The 23,691-nt window shown below is 40.2% G+C and overlaps 1 protein-coding gene across 14 annotated transcripts in view; it reads right to left on the reverse strand.

Moving 5' to 3' along the window:
* Positions 1 to 3,154: 3,154 nt before the first annotated feature.
* The window catches only part of MGA (MAX dimerization protein MGA), a 64,638-nt gene continuing 44,101 nt past the window's right edge, over positions 3,155 to 23,691 (reverse strand). For 8 of the 14 annotated variants that reach the window (XM_054197573.1, XM_054197572.1, XM_054197582.1 and 5 more), the window contains 8 exons: positions 16,139 to 16,263; positions 14,709 to 14,760; positions 12,839 to 13,024; positions 12,008 to 12,119; positions 10,220 to 10,453; positions 8,952 to 9,128; positions 8,374 to 8,526; positions 3,155 to 7,751 (listed from right to left, as the gene is read on the reverse strand). In XM_054197573.1, the coding sequence (XP_054053548.1) occupies positions 6,451 to 7,751; positions 8,374 to 8,526; positions 8,952 to 9,128; positions 10,220 to 10,453; positions 12,008 to 12,119; positions 12,839 to 13,024; positions 14,709 to 14,760; positions 16,139 to 16,263 (2,340 nt within the window). In that variant the 3' untranslated portion in view covers positions 3,155 to 6,450. Of the gene's footprint in view, positions 7,752 to 8,373; positions 8,527 to 8,951; positions 9,129 to 10,219; positions 10,454 to 12,007; positions 12,120 to 12,838; positions 13,025 to 14,708; positions 14,761 to 16,138; positions 16,264 to 18,337; positions 18,391 to 18,419; positions 19,945 to 23,691 lie in introns of those variants that run through there. The other 6 variants (XM_054197577.1, XM_054197581.1, XM_054197580.1 and 3 more) reach the window with 6 other exon arrangements.

Genomic DNA, 23,691 nt, shown 5'->3' on the forward strand with positions numbered 1-23,691 from the left:
TGTGCCCCCCAGCCCCGCACACGGAGAGACGGGGGCAGAGCCACCCACCTCATGGGTGCCCCTTCATGGCCGCAGACCCGTCCCTGCCCAGCAGGCCCTCAAGCCCTGGTTTTGGCCAGAGGAGCGGCTTGGGAAGAGCTGAGGGGCCAGGCAAGTCGTTTCATACAGCTGTTGTCCAAGGAGTTAACCAAAATATAAGCCACTGAAAATGGCACATGGCTTATGTTTGTGTATCTTTTTTTTAGCTGCTGTTTAATTGCCTGGTTTGAGCCCATGGGCGCAGCGCTGGCGAGGGGCACCCCGGCGTGTCAGACGGGGGAACTACAGGCGCCCCACCGCCGGTGGGAGCCCTGCGGGGCAGCCCCCAGCCCTGCCACCGACCAGAGAGCAAAGGAACTCAAAAACCACCCAGAAAAGCCTGTCTCCTCCTGCTCCCAGCAGCCTGGCACAGGGGAGGAAGCCCTGCTCCTGCAGGACCGCAGCCCTCCCCCTTACACCCACATCACCTGCGACTGTGGCCAGACAGGCACGGCTGCTCTCACTTGACCCCCCCTTCAGCCAGGGTGGTGTTGATACACCCCCCCCTTCATGTCCCCATGTCACACAGGTGGGGATCCTGAGGCTGCTGCCCTCACACCGAGAGCCAAGGAGCGAAGGCTGCAAAGACAGCTTTGTTAGAAAGTCACCGCCGGGTTCACGTCCCGCAGCTTTGACTTTGTCAGATGATCCGAGGGCTGGAGCACTTCCGTGAAGACAGGCTGAGAGAGCTAGGGTTCAGCCTGGAGAAGAGAAGGCTCAGGGGAGACCTTATAGCAGCCTTCCAGTACCTGAAGGAGGCTTACAGGAAAAGATGGGGAGGGACTTTTTACGAGGACATATAGTGATAGGATGAGGGGTAGTGGCTTCAAACTGGAAGAGGGGAGATTTAGATTAGATATCAGGAAGAATTTTTTCACTCTGAGGATGATGAGGCACTGGAACGGGTTGCTCAGATAAGTTGTGGATGCCCCATCCCTGGAAGTGTTTGAGACCAGGTTGGATGGGGTTTAAGCCCTGCTCTACTGGGAGATGTTCCTAGCCCTGGAACTAGATGATCTTTAAGGTCCCTTCCAACCTAAACCATTCTCTGATTTCCAGCATCTGCCTTTCACCGGAGGAGACCCAGGGCCAACAGCTGTAACCTCAAGGACCCAGTCCTGCACACAGGCAGTCCTACAAAAATGAGGGAACCCTCATGAGAGCACGACGAAGCAGGTAACTGAACGCTGTTCAAGCAAGGAGAGGTTTTCCTTTCCTTGTGCTCTCTATCCCAGGAATCTTGCTGCCAGCAAGGGGCTGTTAGAGAGCAACCTCGCCGGACCAGGGGAGGGCAGGGGCATATTCACGTACGCACTAATGCGGGTCGGACACTCCAGGCTGGCGGGGTGGATGCGTAAGTGGATCACTGACAGACGTAACCATGGGTGCTGGAGGCCTCGCTGGAGCGGGGACATGCTTGTGCTGATGAGCATGCTGGAGGCTGTGCGGCTGCAAACCTGGGGCAAAGAGATTTCCAGTTGCCTGAAATGCTGCACAGGCTGTTGGTGCTGGCAGCCTGCGAGGTCCAGGTGGGTGGCTGATGAGAAGGACAGACTATGGCCTTTCCTCTTCATCAGAAAAGACTCTCAGACAAGTGGAGACTCCAAATCTTTTGAGGGGTAGAATTGTGTTAAGAGGGGGGGCCTACACAAGAGCTGTGACGAGCCTCCAACTCCCAAGAGACCCAAGACAGACAACAAAAGACACAAAATTCCAAATGCACAGCAACAACCAAGTACACAGTGGCACAAAAACACCTTCTTGGTCTGTATCAGCAGTTACAAGGGCAAACAGATGACGCATAGAGCTTAACTGCTCACAGAGAGCGCCATAATTCTTCCACTAACAGGATCCTAAACGACAGCAATTAATTTCATTCCCTTCATTGCTAATTACGGACAAACTACTCCTCTGCACATTTTCAGGTTGCACTTGTAGACTCAAATCTGGCTTTAAATCAGTTATTGCAAAGGCTTCCTCTAACTTTTCATAGTCAAGTGGTCAACTGAGCTTTTTTGTACCATCATCTGTGTTTCCAAGAACACAACGTATATACTGGAAAACACAGGTCCTCAGCACACACCGTCATGGGACTGTTGGCAACTTCTTTCCATTGCAAGCCTGACTGGATGCACCTTACACTTATGTTTCCTTTCCGTTCCAAGAAGTAACTGTACCCCTTAACATAAGGGGTCATGGGATGAGGCCTTGTTGAAAGGTTTCATCAGTTGTTTTCAAAAACGCATTACCTGACTATCGCCCATTTTTGTTCATCCTCTCCTGTGAGATCTGATCTTCCTCTTTAAAATAAAATAATAAAAAAAAATTGCGACATCTCTTCTCCAGTCCATCACTTACCTCCATGCATAACCATTCTTTTCATTTTCTTTTCTCAGGTCTGTAAGTCAAACTTGTTCATTTGTAGACGTTTACTACTTTTTACAAACAAACAAACAAAAAAACCATTGGGTAAGTGTTTAACCTTCCATTTAATGGATGTGGAAGTGATAGATGGTGACAGGCATTTTATCTATTACTTCTAAAAAAGCATCTCCTCTAACACTTTACTTGGAGACAGATCTTCCAGCTTGTTCCGGTGCAGACAGCTGTGCTGTCTAACTTCTCTAAAGGAAACAGATACAAAGGATTAACCTAAGGTTGGGGGAGGGAGCCCGGAGAGTGATGTTATGTGGACTTTTATCTTCAACTGTTGGGGTTGAATCGAATGTTACATCGAATTATGTTATCGAATGTTAACCCCATTGGCTTCCCACTTCAGATGCATTTTGGTGAAAATAAAGTCCCTTCAGTACCTTTTCTGCATTTCGCAAGTCAAAAATCCCTTTTTACAACCAATACTATTTCCTGCATACTGCTCAGGACTGAAGAGAGAAATCTCCTCCCAGTTGTCTGATTACTTGAACCAAAAACCAGATGTTTTTGTTGCCAAAACTTCTGCCTCAGAGCATACGTGTGTGTCACTTGCTCAGGTCCAATGCCACGTGTCACCAACAACAGCACACCACCACGTCATTTCTGCTCCCTCTCCCCCCCCATAATAAACTTTCAAAGCCAGTTTCTAGTCGACCTCGATTGGTTTATTTTAGTTTTACACTTTGTCCCTCACATACAGTTATTTAAGAGTCTTGTACTGTTAGATTTCTACAAAAATATCAATTTTTCAAAAGCAGAAAAGAGGGAAAGATATATTTTAATATATAAAAGGAAAAAAGCTAAATCTGACATTTCATTATATTCTTAAAAACATTCCAGTCTATTTACAGATGTGTAAAAAACAGAAAATTTCCAGGTCTCTTGGTCTAGTGAGAACGTGCGCCTTGCAGGGGTTTCCTTTGTTCTTCCGATTCTAAAATCTTTTCATTATGTGTCATATTCTTGCATTATTGCCTCAAAAGACAGCATATATAATTTTTAAAAGGTTTGTTCCAAACCAACGGGGGCTTGAGGGAAGAGTGAAAAAGAGAGAGTCAGCATTTAAATTCATAGCAAAATATTAAGCTGCAGACATGAGACGGTGGAACAAGGAAAGGAAAAAACTAAGAGCATTTCGAACATGCTTTGTTGCCTGGTAGAACCCATCATAGATCCTTCTTGGAACTGCACCAACTACCACTTTTTGCAGCCAAATCGGGGGTCTGTTCTTAGTTAATTTAGTAATCATGTTCAGGAACCAAAATTTTTTGCTGTCATCTTTACACGGCATATTTTTATTGCAATAAAATTCCTGCCCACTGCCAAACAGTAAATACATCCAGGCATTTTCCATTACCTTCATAATGGACAAAACATCTTCAGAAGTACAGCATTTATTTTAGATAATATTTGAATGGTTTTCATGTTACAGCTTTCTCTGTCCCATGGAAGTGTGCAAAGCACACATACTTTTAAAAACTACTCAGATACGATTAGCACACAATTCTGTAATTAAAATTAGCCACTCAGAACCACGAGAGGACGGGGTGCAGAAAGAAAGGTCAGGGATTAGGAATTTGAAAGGAATCACAGCACAGTTCTGGTTGCTGTTTCACATATAGAAGGAATGAAATCGACTGGCAAAACAAACTGCCATAGGTAAAAAAATAAGCAACTTCAGCCTATTAGAAATGCTCAGAACCAGATTCCCAGGTAAATAAATTTAAGTCTGATGGAGCGCTTGCAACTAATTCAGTTACTGCAGATTTTCACTGGTTTAAAATAAGATTAAAATCCTTTAATAATGAGCAACATATGTCTAAATACTTATCCATACTGTAAATTCCCTTTTCTAAGGCATTCAGTGACAACTGTAAGACCTTGCATGACTCTCATGCTGACCTATATTCTCTTTTCCAAATCACTAATACAGGACTCGCATCAAATATTAAAATAGTAAATACGCAAAAGGCAATAAAGAGTTAGATGTAACTGCTTTAAAACACACCATTTAGAATGGCCAGGTGAAGAACCTTTTTTATGTAGGCTCTGGAGTAACTTTATGCATACCGAGCTTGAAGGGCTTCTCTCCTCTGCAGCATAACATACAATCATAAAAACAAGACAAGGAAACACCCAAGGTACGTGTTTCCCCCGGTGGATCTAACCTAGACACAGATCCAGAAGATGCAGCTCACTGAACAGGGCCTATGGTTGCACTGTGCACAAACATCGCTCCTGAACTGTGGAAGAACATCCCTCTCAACACTTGCACAGCCTCAGCGCTGGGAAGATTAAATTCCTGCATTACTGCATGACCAAAGATGGGGAATTTCAGGGGGAAATCCCAGCTGCTGTTGCTGGAACAGTAAGACAGGGGGATTACATTCCTAAACATAAAGCAAAATGCACCACCAAATTCTGTATCATTTTCATGGCAACGTTTTTTTACCTTTTTGGAGCAGTTAAGAAGCCCCTCAAGCGCACCATAGCTCTCATTTACAAACCTGATAGGAAAAGATTGTGTATACACTCATTAACAAATCATCTCTCCTAGGCTGAAAATTTAATTTGTCAAGAAAACTATGAAAACAAAAATTGTGTACAAAAATATAAATATCTTTACAGTCTGTAGACCCTTCACATCCAACAGCTGAACAGTGAAGAGTATCTACAGGTTATTGAGTAAGCAGTGGCAGAGAAGAATAAAAAATACATCTTGTGATTCAATACTGCCCTATTTCCCTGGTAATGAGCATTTTTGTTGACTTTTTTTGCTATACACAGCTTGTGCAAATGCAGTGAGAAACCTCTGAGTACCTTTCCTGAATTTATAAAGAAATGGAAGGTTTGGAAAGCTATACACATATTTTCATATATACATTCACATATACACCTCGCTCACTTACGCTAGGCTGCAACAGTCCTGAAAGCGTTCTGTATTTTTATGAAGCAACACTTCTATTAACATTCCTAGCCACCACATACATCTTGAAGAATGACAGGAGGAAAGAAAATAAGAACTGGGAAAACACTCAAGCTACTTCAGCAATGTATTTAAAGTCATAGAATTAGGGTGCCCAAATTTCTTTCTACTCTGTAATTTTTCCTTCCAGATGCCCTAAGCATCAAAGGAGGGAGTATTTGTATAGGGGCAGGAGGCGAAAGTGATGTTTGGGTTTTTTTTAGTAGTTTTATTGAAATTAACATACTGTCCTACTTCTAATTACACTGGGAAATATAATTTTCTTCCCCATGTAGTGAGAGTTATAGATGTTTATTAAAATCTTCTGTGTATAAGCTCCTAAAAATGAGTCTCTGCCAGAGAACTAGCTAGCACCAAAGAACAAAAACTTTTTACTTCAGCCCTCTGCACAGTCTTGGATTTCCCTTCCACTGCTTTAGGTAACAAGTTTGAGAGTAACTGCAACCTAATTTCTGCACATTCATCATATTTTGCAAAAATTAAAAACAGCAAATATGAACAAATCCATTTCTGCATAGATAATCTGCCTGGTACAAAAACAAGTAATCCGATTTTTCCCCAACAAGACAGCTGCCTTCCTAGTGGGAGGGTGGGGGAGGTGGGGTGGGAAATTCTCTTTCAATAGCCTAGGTTTCTCAGTCCTTTGACGAACGATTTCTGTGAAGGACCCAATTTTGGAAGGATACCATGTGCCCAGCAATGGTTATAGATCATCTTCCTTATTTTTTGAAGGGGAAGGAGAACACCCAGAATACAACAGTGAGGTAAAAATATGTCAACATGCTTAAAGTTTCATAGCACTTATTTCTTAATTTAGGGCCTGCCCTCAGATGAAGAGAGTGCTGATGCCATACAGAAAACGAGTGTTGCAGACAAGGGAGGTTGGCAAACTCCGACACTGGTTCACACTGCTCCAGATCTCCATTCCGGTCTGATAAAAAACATATATGCATTTATTTGCCTGCTGAATTTGAAGGCAAGGTCCCAGTCGTATTCAATTTCGTAACCACAGGTGCCAACGTGGGCATCACTTTGTTATCCTGTCCTTCTTGAACAGTTGCAGGTAATGAAGTTTTTACCCCACTGGGTGCCAGTTTTGCAACTATAGGTGCCAATAAGGGCATCACTTTATTGCTCTGCCCTTCTGAGTCCGCTGGCAGACTTGCCACTTTTAAGCCAAGCGGTGCCAGCTTGGGCATGGGCCTCCACAAAGTGTCAGCATTACTAGCTTCTGGATTAGTTTTCATCTGCAAAACTGGTGGAGTCACATTCGTGGTCTCTGCCAAGGTTGTTACGGTTTTGCCATTCCCACCACTGGTTACAGACAGATTGGGAAGGGGATCTTTCATTTCAGCACCTATTACTATCTTTAAAACATCTGCTTCAGATGAAGGCTCCCCAGAATTCTTGTCCCCATCAGTAAGGTCATCATCTTCCAGGTGCAACAGGAGAGGGCTTATAGAACCACCACCCTCTGGAACTTCAGAAAGGTCCTTAAAACTGCCTCCCAAATGGCCAAACTGGAAAGACGACCCATCTGCAGCAGTGAGATCACTGGCTGTTCCCCGACGGGCTTCTGCATGTTCATGAGAGAAATCTGAATTTAGAGTGCCGGGCAGTTCTGACATAGCTGAAGCATCATCGTTCAGCTGCTGATTGAGGAAGGCAATCTCATTGAGCAGCGAGGTGAGGGTTTCATCAGTGTCATCACTCTCCTCAATGCTGCTCAATAACTCACTTGCATCCAGTTCTGCTTCCTCCATTGCAGATGCTACTTTCCTCAATTCCATTTCTATCCTGGAATCTTTGATCTGCAGCTTGCGGAATGACAATTCTTTAGATTTTAATCTTTCCCCTCCAGGATCACCATCTTTCCTCCTGGCTTGGCTTCCTACAAACTCACCAACGCAAAGCTTTTTGCTAAAGGACTCTAGGGGTTCCTTTGTACTCGATACGTTCCGGAGCTGTGGAAAGCCATCTTTATTTTCAAAGAAAACTTTTGTGGGGCCTGTGGTATTTCTTCCATCTCCGCCACTGTCTCCAGGACAAGGTTTGGCTTTTTCTTCCGAAAGGATACTATCACTCTTCCTACTTTCAAGGGGTGCTGCAACCAAGGATTTCTCAGAAGCCTGAGCACCTGCAGCTGTTGTTGTATTAGCATTTTTGTTTCTGTTTAGGTTTAGATTCATGCTTCCCTCAGCAGCCAGTGATGTTACATTAACGATCTTTGGCATCATGAATGAATCCTCGCTTTCTGTAAAACCAAACAAAGCAGCATCCATCAGGATCCATGCTAACTGCAAGGTAATTCCCAATTAAATATAATTTGCTCACTTTCAGGTCTTCCTCAAGTAAGCTGCTATTCACAATTTAAACTGCTTACAGAGTTTTGGTCAAGTGAAGCCTTAAAACAGTAATAGCTTAACTTTCAACCCGCAGAAAAAAGGCAAGCTCCACACCTACTATCCCAGAACCACTTGCCCTTTTTCTTCCTTCAGCAGGCTGCCAAAATACAGGTAACTAATTCTTACAATTCTGATGGTGATGCAAGAGGAAAAAAGACTAACAATCTTCTTTCTGTACTGCAGCTTCTCCAGCAGGATGCATTACACCACAGACACATTCCAGTCCCCACTTATTCTGATTTTGCTGAGGGCAAGGAGGCTCGGTGAGGTGAAGGGAAGTTAAAAAGCTCTCATCTATAATCCCCTAGAGGCCCCTCTAAATTGTTCAAAACATTTAATAGTGATTTTCTTTGAATACCCAGACAATACCCATCATTATTTCCAAGTGAGAAAAAAATTTACCTTCATTTTTGCAAGGGTAACGTTCCCTGCATGCAAGCAAAAAGATCCATAAAAACCCAAAGATCCTACCTGAATGGGGCTCTGTAGCTGATACTACTGTTGAGGGCACTGGGCTTCCAGCAACAGTCGACAATGTAATGGGAATAGTCGAGTTAGTAAGGATTCCTTTTACTTGGACAGGAACTGTTGATCCTGGCAGCTGAATCATCACAGAAGCAATACCTTATCCAAGAAAAGGGGAAGGGGGGACAAGGAGGAAACAAGAGCCTTTCAGATACTCAATCAAGCCTGGAAAAATAAGAGCCTCGCACTTCTAGGCAAGACTTTACACTGTAATACCATATCAAAGTGGTAAGAAATAGAAATATAGATTGGTTAGATGATTAAGAAATCTTCCCTATGTTTCTCTAATTTGGGAATAGCAAAAATTTAACCAATTTTACTTACCTGTTGATAAACTGATAGTTTTGAGTTAATTATATCAAATCTCTCTTGTCAGAGTCAGGTTCTACCTCAATCAGTTAAATTGTAACAAAACCCAAAAAATTAAAGCAAAAATTAAATAACATGCTACTTTGTAAACGGCTGTGCACATCTGTGAACAGCATTATACTGACTTTGATTAACACTTTCTCACATGATCATACCTGGCTGTGCTGTCATGGTCGTACTGACAGCTCGAGGCTTTAATTCAGCTTGCAATAGCGTGGAAGGAACCGCTGCTACCTGCCCTGGTACCAGTGGGCTCTTCAGTGTAAGCACCTGCCCCTGTGGAGTCATCACTAGGCTTGCAGCAGTTAGTGTAAGAGAGGATGAGGTGTCCTCTGTAAAAAAGAAATATGTAAATCAGTAATTTATTCTGGCATAGCACCCTTGACGGCAAAAGATACCCTGCAATCCAGTGTTAAGTACAGTTGTGGAAGGGGAAGGAACTCCAGCTAGAAGGTTTACAAGCACTAGATCAGAAAGCTCTTACAGGAGCTATGCAAGCTCCAGGAACCTCATCTACACAGCTAGAGCCAGTCTGTGCTATCTCTTCATGAAGTGTAACATAATCCTAACTCTCTAGAGCGGCATCCTGACCAAGTATCAGAGCAGTCTTGCTGAAATTACAAAGGGGAATTGTTCAGTCCAAAGAAAGGACATTTTCTCACCACATCCAAATTCTGATGTCAAACTTCCCCAGCCCTGGACAAAAATCAGGCTTGGGAAACCAGAACGATCAGTTGCTTATGAAAGCCCAAGACCACTTCAAGTAAGGTCTACTTATTATTACCAAAATAAGAGACATCACCAGATCCTTACAGAGTACTATATTGGTACTACCATGAAAGTTTGGACTTCCGCCATTCTTTTGTTCCTTCCTACATTTATGGTGCAAAAGTCCCCATTAACAACAAATACTTCTCCAAAAGTTCTCGGCTCCAAAAAAAATTCTCAAGTGCCTGACAAGTCTGTCATTTAATTCAAGAGCAAGTCGTCCACCACCTTGAGAACTAGCTTGTTTGGGGAGGGGTGTTTTAAAAACTGAGTCTATTCTAGCAACTCCAATATTCTGGGGGTTGAACTTTAGGTTTTGAGTCAGCACAAAAAGAACCACCTTAGACTCTCACAAATTACTGCAGGATTGCAGTGAAACACCATGAGACCAAACGCAACTTAATAGGAATTTACTTCCCATCATTCTGAAACTCAAAAGTCATGTTCATTTGAAGACCTCAGTAGTACTGGTCTCATCCTTACTGAAAACAAGTGGTTTCCGCACCTATTAGATGGACGCTTCCTGGTCCTATACTCAATTTTGCCTCAAGAAAGAAGTTTCCTGCACAAGCAGGCTAGCATTTTGCCATCCCATGGGGTGCTGCTTCAATGTCTGTCTCCCCTTTACGTGAAATGTGCATCGCTCTTAGCTCACCTGTGGCACGGCCTCCTTTTCTGGCAAGTATCAATGGCTTGCCTCTTCTATTTGTCATAGGAATTTGGGCCACCTCTCTGGAGGGAGCAGAAGATCCTTCTTGCTGTGTGCTTGCAGTTGAGGTTACAACAGATTCCTCTGGCTCAGTTTGTTTCTTCTTTTTTTGTGCTTCTACTGCTTTTTGTTTGGCATAAATATATTCTAGCTTCTTCAAGACAACCTCTTCTGTCTTCCCTACAGAAAAATTATCAGAGAGTCAACCTATCTTCAAACTCTCTTTCCAAAACTAAAGAGCTGAAGACAGAACTAAAAATCTATTGTTGACACCATTCAACTACTATACAATAGATAACCACCACCCCCAAGTAAATAGCAAACTTAACAGCAGAGGGAAGTAATTACCTATTTATTCCAAGATATTTTTTTCCTTCAAAAACATTCATACATTTTAGAATTTACCTGCAACTTCAATGAGCAGAAATCAGCTTGGACAAGCACTATCTTTTGAAAATACCCACATCTGTGAAAAAAACTCACATCTCTCCTAATAATAAATGTATGGCTACCAGACAAAATGTTACCTGGTGTGAAATTTCTTGGATTAATGGACCCTGTTACTCAAATAACATTTAGAGGTAAACTCACATACAGTTTACTATTGACATGAAAACTGTAACCTTCAACAAACCCAAAGATTTTATAAATAATTTGTTTTCTGTGGATGCACACAATTTAATAGGATCAAAGTTGAAATAACTGTATTGGCTTGTTTCTTGCTTAGTATTTATGTTCTAACATCACGGTCTATCTTGAATCAAGTCTATACTTAACTAAGTCTCCTGCAAGAGGATTTTTTCCTCGTCAGTTTTGAGGTACTTCACTAGGGATGCAAGAGATCAGAAAACTATTTTATTATTTGCCCAAAGTTATTTGCCCAAAAGGCTTATCAAATATTTCTGGATTAAGATGAGAAATCACTAAAGCACTTTTCCTATCTTTTTTTTTTTTTTAACCAAGTATCTCAAATATGCATTAAATGATTCACATAAATACACGAGATTTAAGTATCAATTTCTACTTTACAGGTTGCATCCTGTTTTTATTCTCAGATAGTAAGAAAATTACAATAATAATTTAAATGTTTTGTTTGTTCACACACATTTTGGCACTGGCTGAACACGTGTCACAGCTTTCCTACACCTCCAAATGAGACAGAAAGACACAATAAATACGACATGGCCTTGTCTTGAAATGCCTAGATGAGTAGCAGCTCAGAATATACAGCGATTTTGTTCTATGGACAGAGCTGCCTTCTTCTGGACACTACTAGCACTAGTTCTCAGAAAAGCATTACAAGGATAGTTATTTGCAAAGCTGACCAAAGGAATCAGAGGTTTTGGTACTGACCAAAGACAGCTGTGTATACTTGCGAAGCACTGAGCAGAAAAGCCGTTTCAGGAAGTGACCAATGACAAGAATGAAATGGTTTTCCCCCCTCCCCTCACTAAAGCATATCCAAATGCACAGGAACCCAAGTCTGTGGCTTGCAGCACGGTGCACTCTACACTTCCTTTAGGCATAAAGAAAAATACAAGCAGTTCTTATCAGCATGATGAGTGTATTGCTGAGTCAGAGCTTAGCAGGTCTTTGTTTGGCGTCAAGAGTCTACATTTCATGCGAACTCATGACTCACACAGATCCACAGAGGAATACTCCACTCACTCCCACACTTAAAAGCCTTTTCTTTCATTATTCCAGCTAGTTTGTATCCAAAAAAAACTATCTCACCTGAAAGTGTGGATACTTTACGAATCAGAACATCCTGTTTGCGTGTCAGTAAGTTCTTCTGTCCAATAAGTTTATCTGCCTGATCAGTCAATCCTTGGATTTCTTCATGGGCCTAGAAGAGTGATAGGGAACTGATTTATAAATCAACAATACACAAAATAATACAGTATTTATTTTTCCTTCCCAGAAACCTTTACAAAATTTATTTAGACATTTTCATCATCTTGAGAAACTAGGACTCAGAGAAAGCATGTGAATTTCCATGAAATGCCAGCTTTCTCTAAATGCAAGCTGAAAAATGATAAACATCTTGTTCATCCTTCCTCCAAAGTTCAGCTATTTTAAAGAAAAAAAAAAAAAACAGCTTTTCTCCCACCATTTCAAGGTACAGCTGATAAGCATAATTATGTATCTACAATTTATGTTTTGTTTCTTGTCATTTACATCTTTACAGTTACATTTTTAATATCAGTGTAATACTTAAATGCTATTTTCTCCTGCATTTAAAAAGTAAGTCTTCAATGTCTTTCAAAATTGCCTGATGTACACAGCAAACCACTAAGGAATTACGACATAACCTTCCACGGTTAAATTCACAAAGAATACAACAAGGGGAGGGCTAATCTGAAAACGTGCATCTGCGTCATCAAGATTAAGTTTTCAGGAATACAATTTCTTTCAGATATTGTTTTATTCTAGAGAGTCGCGTAAAGGCGACAGAAATTCTCTATTCACACTATCACTGGGACTCACTCAAAGAGTTCACGCTAGCTTAGTTACTCTGTCCGGATTAAATGATTCTCCTCCTCACTTAAGCTTCACAATACTTACTTGCTTGAGAATGTAGCATTTGGAGACCTTGGGAAGGTTGTGTAACCCCAGAGTTCTCTTCAACTTTTCAAAGAGATCTCTCATTTCATTACGTCGCCGGCGTTCATTTGCTGTGTGCGTCTGGCGGTAATGAGCAAAGGCTTCTGCCTCAGTCTTCAGCTTTCTCTTCCAGAATTGAGGTTTCTGCTGGAGAAGTAACCATATTAACCAGTTTAAATAAAAAAGGTAATGTAGTGGCAAACAATGTTCAAAGGCATGCCCGATTTACAAGGTTTCTACAGACACCTGAAGATTTCATGTCATGTTATTTTGCTATTATGTCTTCATGAAAGTTCAGTGTCAGAAGCACACGCAATAAGCATGAAATGCTGACCAAAAAGAAATGACCAACATAATCACATCCACCCTGAAGGAAGAGATCATGAGTAGTCCCTTCTATTCATAAGCTTTCTTTTTTTCCAGTATGAGGCTACTTAGGTAAACCACAGGATTACAGCAAAATCACACATGTTTGAGAAATTTTCCGTTGTTTGCTCAAAAGAGTCTACTAATGGATGAAACAATCACATCAAATATAGGACACTCCAATTTTTCTCTGGAGTTAAAACTAGTTCGATTTCCATTTTGTTTCATGGGTACATTTGGATTGGGGCCAAGAGACATCGTAGGTAAGAATGTGAAAGACGGCATTGAAACTTATCACCTCAGACATCTAACCAAGAAAGCGTCAAAGACAGGCTGATTTTGAATTTGCTTTGCAAAAAGGTTGACAGGCAATAAGCATAATTACTAATCTCTACAGATTTGAAGATTTTTTTATTTCATCATTACTCTTACAGGTTTTGTACCATTATGCTATTTATTTCACGATGAAATACTACTTAAAAAGTAGCACTAATGCATTTTTTACATCATTTTAGGCCTGCCTCCAAGTCCCAGTGAATCAGTGGAAAGACTCCTCCTCAGGTCCAGTGATACTATTTCTGAGCCTGCTGACCTGAGGAGGAATCTGAAGACTGTCTCCTGAAACCTGGCTCTTGACATCCATTTTGCTCTCATAGGCAGCCTGAGCACCTTAAGGCTGCAACTGCATCTGCTCTTGTGTTAGGCATTAGGTTGCTTTCAAGAACAGGCCTCGTGCCGTAACTTCAAGGGCAGAGAGAAGAATATATGGAGAAGACGAGGCAGGCAGAGCATCCTGGGACCCATCTCTATCTCAGGCAAAAGCATACATACCAGCCTGCACTAATGTACAAGACATACACCAGGCTCACAGCCCACCTCAAACCCCCATCCCACCAGGTAGCTCTAGACCTGATATCAAATACATCGCAGATAGTTATCACGGACAGTTAGTGAAACTGGCTTCGAAGCCACCCTAAAGTACAGCATAAACTTCAGAAGACTGCAATTTTTGTTTTGAAAGGATTCTGTGTTATCTTTAACTCGCCTAAGTACATATTATTTAAAATATTGTTTTCAGAAATCCTCTTCAGTGCTGTGCCTATATAAACCTACGTACTGTCTTCTTCAACACATGAAAACATTTCTCATTTGTTATTTTACGTGTGCTGTAAAAATTATTTATGCCAAGAACACAAAACCTAAGCAAAAATACTAATAAATAAAAGGCAGATATTCCTCCCACACATAAAGCTGAACCTGAAACCCACTCATGCCAGTAACAGTCCTTTTTCTTTAATGAGATTTGGACTGGGCCCGTTCCCCCCATTTACACATTTGGTTTCTTGCATTTGATCATAAATATATGGAAGGTAGATAAATCGCGTTAAGAGTTGCACTTGAGATGAAAGCTTATCTTTAAAATGGCGTTGTGATACCAAAAGGAAAGAGGAGAGCAAACATATACCTTCGTAGGTTTTTCTGAAAATTTTTCATCCGAAGAATTACGAGCATGGTATCTGGAAGAAAGGTAAAAAGTTTTTCCCAACACTACTCATCTCATGCACTCGATCCTCATTAACTACATTCCAACAGCCTAGAACTGCTCATTTTTATCCCTTGAAATTAACTCTTTCTTGCATAACTACATGAAAGCAGGACACTGTAGAGCTTTCTCTAGAAAGTGAACTCTTATCTCCAATGCTATCATCCTGGAAAAAGCGCAGCTCTTCTGAAAGCTGTAAAAGTATCCCATAGTACAAAAGACAAACTATTTCATGATATGCCAATGAGAATAAATTCAGCCCATGACTTTTGGCTGCAGAAAGTATTGTTTTTAATGATGCTTTGGTTCTTTTTTGAAAAAACACAGATTCAATACAGATGGCAGAGCAATCCCTCCCCCACCAAGAACAAGCATCCAAAATCCTCACATTTATTACTATCCTAATATATAATAACAGCTTCCTCACATCTCAGGAGCTTCAAGAAAACAAAGAACAATACACATTTGAAATAATTATTTTTTCACGAAACATGACATCTGTTTTTCTCTCTCACTGAAAGAGCTTCACAATTTATAGCAAAGTCACCATCTAAGGATAAAAGTTGAGCTGTATCTTTGAAGGGGAAAAAAAAAAAAAAAAGGAACTATCTGGGAGGTATATAACATCACCAAACAGATTTTTCAAAGTTTCTACCAAAAAATTCTTCAAACAAAAAGAACTAAGGATGCAACATTCCCCATTTTCTTATTTGGTGCAACTGAGAAATAGCCATGACCATCTTTACGTATCTCAAATAAGCCATGTTTCTACATTGCATTTTGTCATTATAAATGCAAGGGCAGCAACAATAACAAAAACAAACAAAAAACAAACAAAAACAGAACAACAAAAAAGCCAAGCTATCCAACCATGGCAGACTATATGTAAATAAGAAAATACTTTTTTCACTGGGGCAATGGTCCCAAAGACAAAGCTTTCATTTACAGGATCAGGGATTAAATCAATGACTGCTCCTTGCCTAAAAATAACAAGTCCACCAGCAAGAATAAACAAAGCTTGTAAAATCACATTTAAAACCAAGCCGACCCTGCTCATATTCAGTTTGCAGGATGGGAGGCGATTCACTAGTAATTTCACATTACAAGATACACATCGCCAGGAACAAATTAATTACAGGGAATTAAAAAAAACAAAGGCTAAGACACCTCAAATCTACTCTTAATTCTGACAGCACCGTCCTCACAGACACTGGGAAGCACCAGTGCTCAGGAAGACCTGACACAAGCCTCGCTTTATCTTACCATTACATTAAACCTGTTGTTTAATGGGTTCATTCAATGCCAGCTCATCAATAAAATACAAAACTGTAGCGCTCTCCAAGGATGCTTACTTCTGTTTGGAAGGTCGGATATTAGCAGCTGTGGCCTTCAGACGGGCAATGTTAATCTTCTCTGAAAGCTCCTCCACGGTCTCAATGTCCACCTGCTCGTCATCCTCACTGTATTCACACGCATCCTGGAACAGTTTGTGTTTTGTTTTTTAAAATGAGTATCTACTTAGCAATAGAGCTCAGGCCAAAACAGTTTCACTTCAGTCTCAAAAGAGATTACATAGTAACATTAAGAACCATTTCAGAATCAACATCTCCAGCTACACTGGCCAATAAACAGTGCTAAGCAGGTGGTTATTTTAACTGTCACCTCGAATTCCTCCCACTACCAACTCCTCAAAATGAATTCTGGTAAGGGCAAAACCCACCTCTGTCATTTATGCTTTTACTATGGGTGAGATAAAAAGCTTTCACAGGGCAGAGCTTTCCTGCCTCCGTTTTCAAATAAGATTAAACTGCCTTTACAACCTACTACTGTAGACTCTTGCTAACTAACATTTTTTTTGAGACGATTTGAGATAGTTATCACCTTGGTAATGGTCTCTCACACCTAAGACAGCAAGAGTCAGAACATCGCAGAACCAGGCTTCTTTGGGTCGTAAACTGCTTACATGAAGAAGAGTATGATTTTGGCTCTTTCCAAAGGACTGCCCAATAATTATTTTAAATATTTATGATATTCTGAAGAGTACTTTTTCTCCATGCTTGCCTGACCAAGAAAACTTGCTACCATCTGTGAAGACAGCTGCAGCGCTGCAGCAACTGCAAGAGTCAAATATCAATATTGTGGCCATTTGTAGTACCAGGTGATTACCCCCCAACAAAACAAGCCTTAATCAAGCAAATTTTTGTATTAGAGTTTTTATTGAATTTTTTATATTATAATATTTGGTTTGCTTACAGAATGCAGAACTCTTTCTCCTCCTCAAGTAAAAAAAATGTAATTATACTTCCATTCTCTACTCTATTTCACCCCGTTCCCCGAACTAACCCAATTTTGTCCTCCACCTATTCTCTTCTTCTGTCATTCCTTCATTCTCTTTGTCCTCCTTTTCTTTCTTTTTGAGGAGCTGCAATCTCCTCCTCTGAACTGAATACTTACCTGAAATTGATGCAAACAGTTAATCACAAAAAACACTAACTGCAGAACAGAAAAAGAAGGGCAATGTGCAATACTGCATCAGTAAGTGGCCTCTAATAAATGCTTTTCATGGCACTGACTATTTACAGTTATCTGCAACTCGCACTGATGTTTTAAGAAACTGATTAGAAAAGTGTTGCATTTACTCAGCTGACCACAGATTAGGCTATATACAACACTATAACAAAAAACAAACATAAGCAGCCCAAATTACCACTCAAGCATAACTAACAAGTGGTTAAGGATGCACATTTCCAATCACCAGTCATGAAATTTACACCTGTGAAATCTGCAGCTATGTTAGTTCAGAGGGACTTTATTTATAACCTGACAGTAAATCTTAGCTGATTATTTCCTTTTTGACAGAGAAGCAGGATCTCTAATAACCTAACGTTTGATACAGTACTTGTCTTCTTCATACTGAATAAACATAACTTTTTTTAAACCCAAAAAAGAAGAAAAACACAACCCCGAAACCCACAGCTCGCAGCAGGGCTACCTAAAATTCAGAGATCACCATCAGAATTGCCACCTGAGTGACACCACAGAGTAACCACTCTAATCATGGTGCTAGGGAATCATGCTGCTGTTTCCCATGGCTGTATGATCGAGGCTACAGAAAATTGAGAACAGAATCAGTATGAAAAATCAAGCAAGTTTGCCCTCCTTTACTAAAGGCTACGCAGGGGACCTAACCTTTGGAAAGTATAAAAATGTATACTTTGTAGCAATGTAGCCTTTAGTGAAGTATATAGTGAGTACATGGGCATATATATACACGAAAAAGGGTGCATATATATATATTTTAAAAAGTGTGTGTATATCGTACATATATTTTAGTGCCTAGATATACATACACACACACGTATGCACTACTGCCTGGAGAATACTTCCAGTCTTTTAAGAAGAATGAAACCATGCAGCATCCTCCCCTGTAAAACCACTCTCAAATACTCTCAAGTCTTCCATCACTTTCCATTCACGTCATGAGGGGTCCTACAAAGTGCTGGCAGTATAGATTCTGTGTAGAAAGAGGCATAAACTTCTAAACTACTCACTTGCAGAGAAGCTGACACCTCTTCCTGTGCTATGAAGTATCAAGATATTACCGCTGAAACAAAGAAAAGTGATGCTCAGGTTATCAGCTATAGCTGCTAGATCTGAACAGAAAAGCATCCTTACTTCTACAAGTTGCTATGCACACTCCCATGTTACCTACTATGTCTATGCTTATAAAAAGCAATGTCTTTTCAAAAAGAAAGAGAAGAGTAAGGAGAGTGACCTTAGATGAGAAATTACTAGCCTTCGAGAACAATCTCACTCATTCTTTCAAAGATATTTTAAACATGCGCTGACTTTAAAGACACCACTCTTCTCTGCCCAGGAAAGCAGCTCAGATCTCTGGTGATTTCTGCACTTGGAAAGGACATAAATAAATTATTCTACTACTACTACCTTCTGGGGTTTCTTGCAGCTTTCCTTCAGAGTAGCTATGAATCTTTATTATGCCATGACAGTTCTTGCTATGAGTATAAAAAGCAGCATGGAGGGAAAACCAACTCTCAATCTTACTTTGAAAGTATGCTACTGGCACTGGCAGGAACTTAAGGAAGTACTGTTTCTCTCTGTGCGTGAAAGCCCATAAAACCCTTATTTGTTCCATCCTGTAAATATGCTCCCACAAAGCAAGAGTTGCTAGCACTGGGACCAGGTAAAGCGCAGAGAAAATAATCAGTTTTTACCAAGGAAGCTGTGTACCACGTTGAACTTGACAGACTGGTCAGGAGGCTACGTGTCACCACAGCTCCCCAAGACAGCAAGACACTGAAAGTCAGGAGACACCACATCCCTGGGGCTTTGCTGAGGTCTAACCAAATACTGCTTGCAGTCTAGATCTGAACACATATGCAGGGGCTACTGAAATTGTGACCAAGTTAAGACTACATTGCATTTCAGCATAGGTATTTCAACAAGTTTCAAACACTGCTTGTGAATGGTACGCAGCTTTGTTTCCTGTCTGTTGAGTGGCTCTAAAGGCTTACAAAAACTTAAGAAATCTTTAAGTTCTACTATATAAAATCTCACTTGAAGAACATCACTTATGCAAACAGCCAGCATGTTTTCAACAACTCCTCCTCACGCTTGCTTCACTCGTTACAGACTTTGTCAAGATCCAGTTTTAATGAACAGGAACAACTTTTTGGATACATTTTTTTTATCAAGTCATTTTGTTCTTAAGACAACAGATTCATCAAATTTGCGGTTATGTCAATTCTGTAGCTTCCCCATTGAAAAGCAGAGACCAACCCATTTGCACAAAGTCACAGAAAGGCAGGAAAATCAAAAACACAACTGAAGATTTCCAAATTCTCTAGAAGTCCTTAATTGCTATGCCAGGTTCACAGAGTGAACTACAGGATGTATTAGAGGACCCAGAGTGATGAAATTCAAAGAATTCCTCAGCCAAGAAGAACACAAGCTTGAATCTGAAATTAAAGTCTACTAGCTGGTAAGAGTGGAGGGAAGGGAAAGCAAAAGAAAAGAAGCTGGAAAATACCAAAATTACACCATCTCCCCGAACGCAGACCTTCTGTTGAGCTACAACAGGTGATATAAACATGTAGCATAGGTGCTTCTACAGCCTTTTTTTAATCCTCCCCAGGGCCTGATGAGAGAAGGAAAAGCATCATAAAGCCAGAGGAAAAAAACCAACTGGCTGAACAAAACTTATTCAAACAAAGATACTATTTATATTACAGAATTGCTGACTAGATACCTGCCACATTATGTTGAAAATATTACATGTGCGAGAGGCACAGGTCAAATTTTATGGTAACATAGTTGTATTTCATTATACAAAGATCACTTCTCATTCTTGCCCGCTCTCCTGGGTCATCCCTAAAACCTTCTTGATGATGGAAGCCTCCTGATATTTTCTCTAGCTTTTCCATTTTATACAGTATCATTGCTGTGATTCTACCTGCAAGAGATGCATACTCGTTTTCTTCAGAGGGCAGGACCACCCTGCCTAAACTGCATTTGGACATCATTACACTGTAAGGAAGGGAGACATGAAGGGCAGTTCAAAAGATGCTACAACACACAGAGTGAGGGGAAAAAACAAACGCGGGACATTAGCTTACTGTAGAAACACTACCATGGTAAAGCTTTTGAACGTTTACACTAGGCTAACCAAGGGCTTGATAGTAATTATCCAGCTAGAGCTGTTCTCATGGTAGAACTTTCTACATGCTATCATACTAGAGAAACAGTATTCCAAACCCAAGATGCTGCATCTTTTTCAGGAAAGACAGGGAAAAATATAGAAGTATAAAGTCTCCACTGCCCACCAAGAATTTCACATGTTGAAGTTTAAAAATCCTGAATGTGGACATACGTAAGACAAAAAACGTTACTTTTTTCATTCTTATATCTAACAACAAAGGGAAAAATGCTTCAGGATGGTAAATCTTTCTCTCTACCTCTGACTTCCTAACAACAGGAAAAATATCGTAAGAACACCTATTCCTATGTAAGCAGTGCCAACCTGTCATAGGCTGAATCCTATTCATAGCCTAGCATGACTTCTTGTCAAGGTGCAAAACCTTTTAAATGCTTGTGGAAGCCCTACCTTTCTAGCATCAGTCTTTCCACAGGTCCTGTAGTTACGAAACTTCTAAATGCCTTTGAGCTTATAAGAGTAAAATACCTTAAGGAATGGAGACACAAGAGGAGCCATCCTGCACTACAAGCAAAGTTCCAAAGTTGCTACAGAAATATCAGCACTTTTATCTCTCTGCATGTCAATGCCTGTTTCTAAGTGCTCTCTTCTTACTTCTATCTGTCTGTTCCTGGCAGCCTACACCCATATTGCTGGTTCCTGAAGAGCAAATTGCCTGATGGCAAAAGATCCTCAGTGACAGTGCTGAGAAAGGAGGGTAGATGACATAACCCAAGCAAATGCCTCATTTCTGAGTCTGCCTTCTATGCTATAACATCTGCAGGTTTCACACATGGCCTGTACCAAAAACTCAGAACATGCGAGAGATTGTTAGAACTTCATTCATCCACAAAATATGTCACTTACACTTTTTATTAAACTTACAATGCTATAATAATTCATAGTAGTTCCTTATCATTTTAATGTCAGCTCAGAAAAAGAGTGATTGAGAAACACATTTTAACAACATTTAAAATAAAATAACTTGTCAGACACAGAGCTACATTAAGACTAGTAAGTTAAATGGGACCACAGGACTCTATCTGTAGCATTAAAATACTAGAACCAGCCCTGGCATGCTTTTGGCTTAAGCCAACAAGCACTTAATGAACAATTCACAGACACAGTCTGTGACTTAGCCCAGGCCAAGCAGCCATTCTCAACAGGAATTTTGTGTACAATCATCGTGCCTTGGAGATCAAGAGTTTAACATCATGTCCCAGACCATCGCATTAGAATTTATTCAGACAAGAGGTCCCGATAATGATTAGTTTGCTTATATAGATATTCTCAGAAGGTTTTATTCATATCGCCAAACACAAGACGATCAACCCTCCTAAGCTAAGAAGGCCATCTGAAGAGCATCGATATGCAAAATTAAGAACAATGAAGTCATCACTGCAATGAGAATCAGTGTGGGAAAATGTACTAAAAAAGAAACAGTAAGAGCTCCTACAGGTAAGTAGCAATCATCCTGACTAGAGTTTTCTGGGGTTTTTAATGGCTATTTCCTGAGTAACTAAAACTGGTCCATATTCCAAACTAGTAGTGAAAGAGCTGTCATTAGTATTTCCACTGAACAAAAATATTAGTGGACATGCGTGTACACTTTGCTTCTATGTTTCCACTAGCTTAATGAAACAGATAAACATCCTCTAGTAGTCTGTTTATATTATCTGACTTCATCCAATATGACAAACCTGTGCGGTGCAGCCTGTCTTGTAAGCACTACGCTGATAAAAGAGAACATCCCTATGAAAAACAGAGACTCAGATACTCAAGATTTAAAACTGATTTCTCTATTAGGCATTGACATGCTAACTTAACTTGCAGGCAGCAGACTAACAGGCCAAGAGCTTGCCCAAATTCCAGACATCTCATTCCAGAGATCTCTATTCCTCAGCTTTACTGCTCTAGAACCAAAGCTAGACTCATGTCTGTGTGAACTTATGGTGAAGACATACATCCTTATATGGCTTACCAAACTGTATTAGCCAAAACCTGCATAGTAAGTTTCTTCTAAAAACAAACATTTCTTATAATCTCTGATAATTTATTTTTTCATTTCATCATCCTTTTGCAGGACAAAATACATCTTTAAAACATCAACCCTGATAACAGGCTACTCTGTGACCTAGGCAACTGTTGGCTTACCAACAGATTCCTAAGACTACCTTGTCTGGAAAGTTTAACCAGGGATCAGGCATGAATTAAGTCTAGTTCTCAAAACTTGATGATAACTCTGCTGAAGTTTTTGAAGGATACAGAAGTTAAACTGTCACCGTCTGACTCAAGACAAGACAGCAACCGCTCAGTTTTCAGCTTGGAAGAACTTCTAAAAGTCACATCTGCTCTTGGTTTCCTCACCTTCATGCAGCTGAGATGCTATCATCTTGCCTGAGAATAGCAAGCTGGAATACTAACTGATTAGTCAATTTTTCTGGAAGTTAAACAGATTCTCTAAAAGCCAGAGTTGCTTTAATTGAGTTGCTCTGGATATGGTCCAGAAAAAGAAGTCTAATTTGGTTTTTAAGTGCGAGAGGGCTACATTAACACAAGAGGGCTAAAAGAACTATATACTTTCTAATTCCTGAACACACAAACCTAATCTCTCCTATTGTTAATTTTTTTGTTCTTCAATTTTTCTCCCAGTTTAATCTTTCTTTTTCCACTTTTATCTCACCCCAAGAAATGGCTACCTTATTTCTTACGTCCATTTGAACGACTCACAAAACCACAACTTCATAGATTTTAAGTAACAATGCACTGTTTCTCAAGTCACATAATGATATATAAAAAGTACATCAAGAAGTTAAATGTGGGATTGTTTTCTTTTAATTTTTGGGCAAAATTTGATGGAAATTCTATGAGCATTAAAATCTGAATATATTTTAACTACACTAACCAAAATGTTTTACCCTTATTCTGTGACTTCCAAAGCAATTTGGTTTTTATCAAATATGGAATGACAGCTTTCACACACTACTTAGATGTATTACTAAATTTCAAGAGGAATTTAAGGAGAGATTCAAACATTCCTTCCAGAAATAAACGCTAACTAAGAGCTACAAAAATTAAGTAGAAGGGAACAGCTTAAAATAACAGAAATACTAGATTAGCTACTATATTTTAGGATCATAAGTCATATTACAAGGAACCAATTGCTTGAACAGATACTGGAGGAAGACAGCA

Source organism: Rissa tridactyla, chromosome 4, assembly GCF_028500815.1.
Source record: "Rissa tridactyla isolate bRisTri1 chromosome 4, bRisTri1.patW.cur.20221130, whole genome shotgun sequence".
Classification (NCBI taxonomy): domain Eukaryota; kingdom Metazoa; phylum Chordata; class Aves; order Charadriiformes; family Laridae; genus Rissa; species Rissa tridactyla.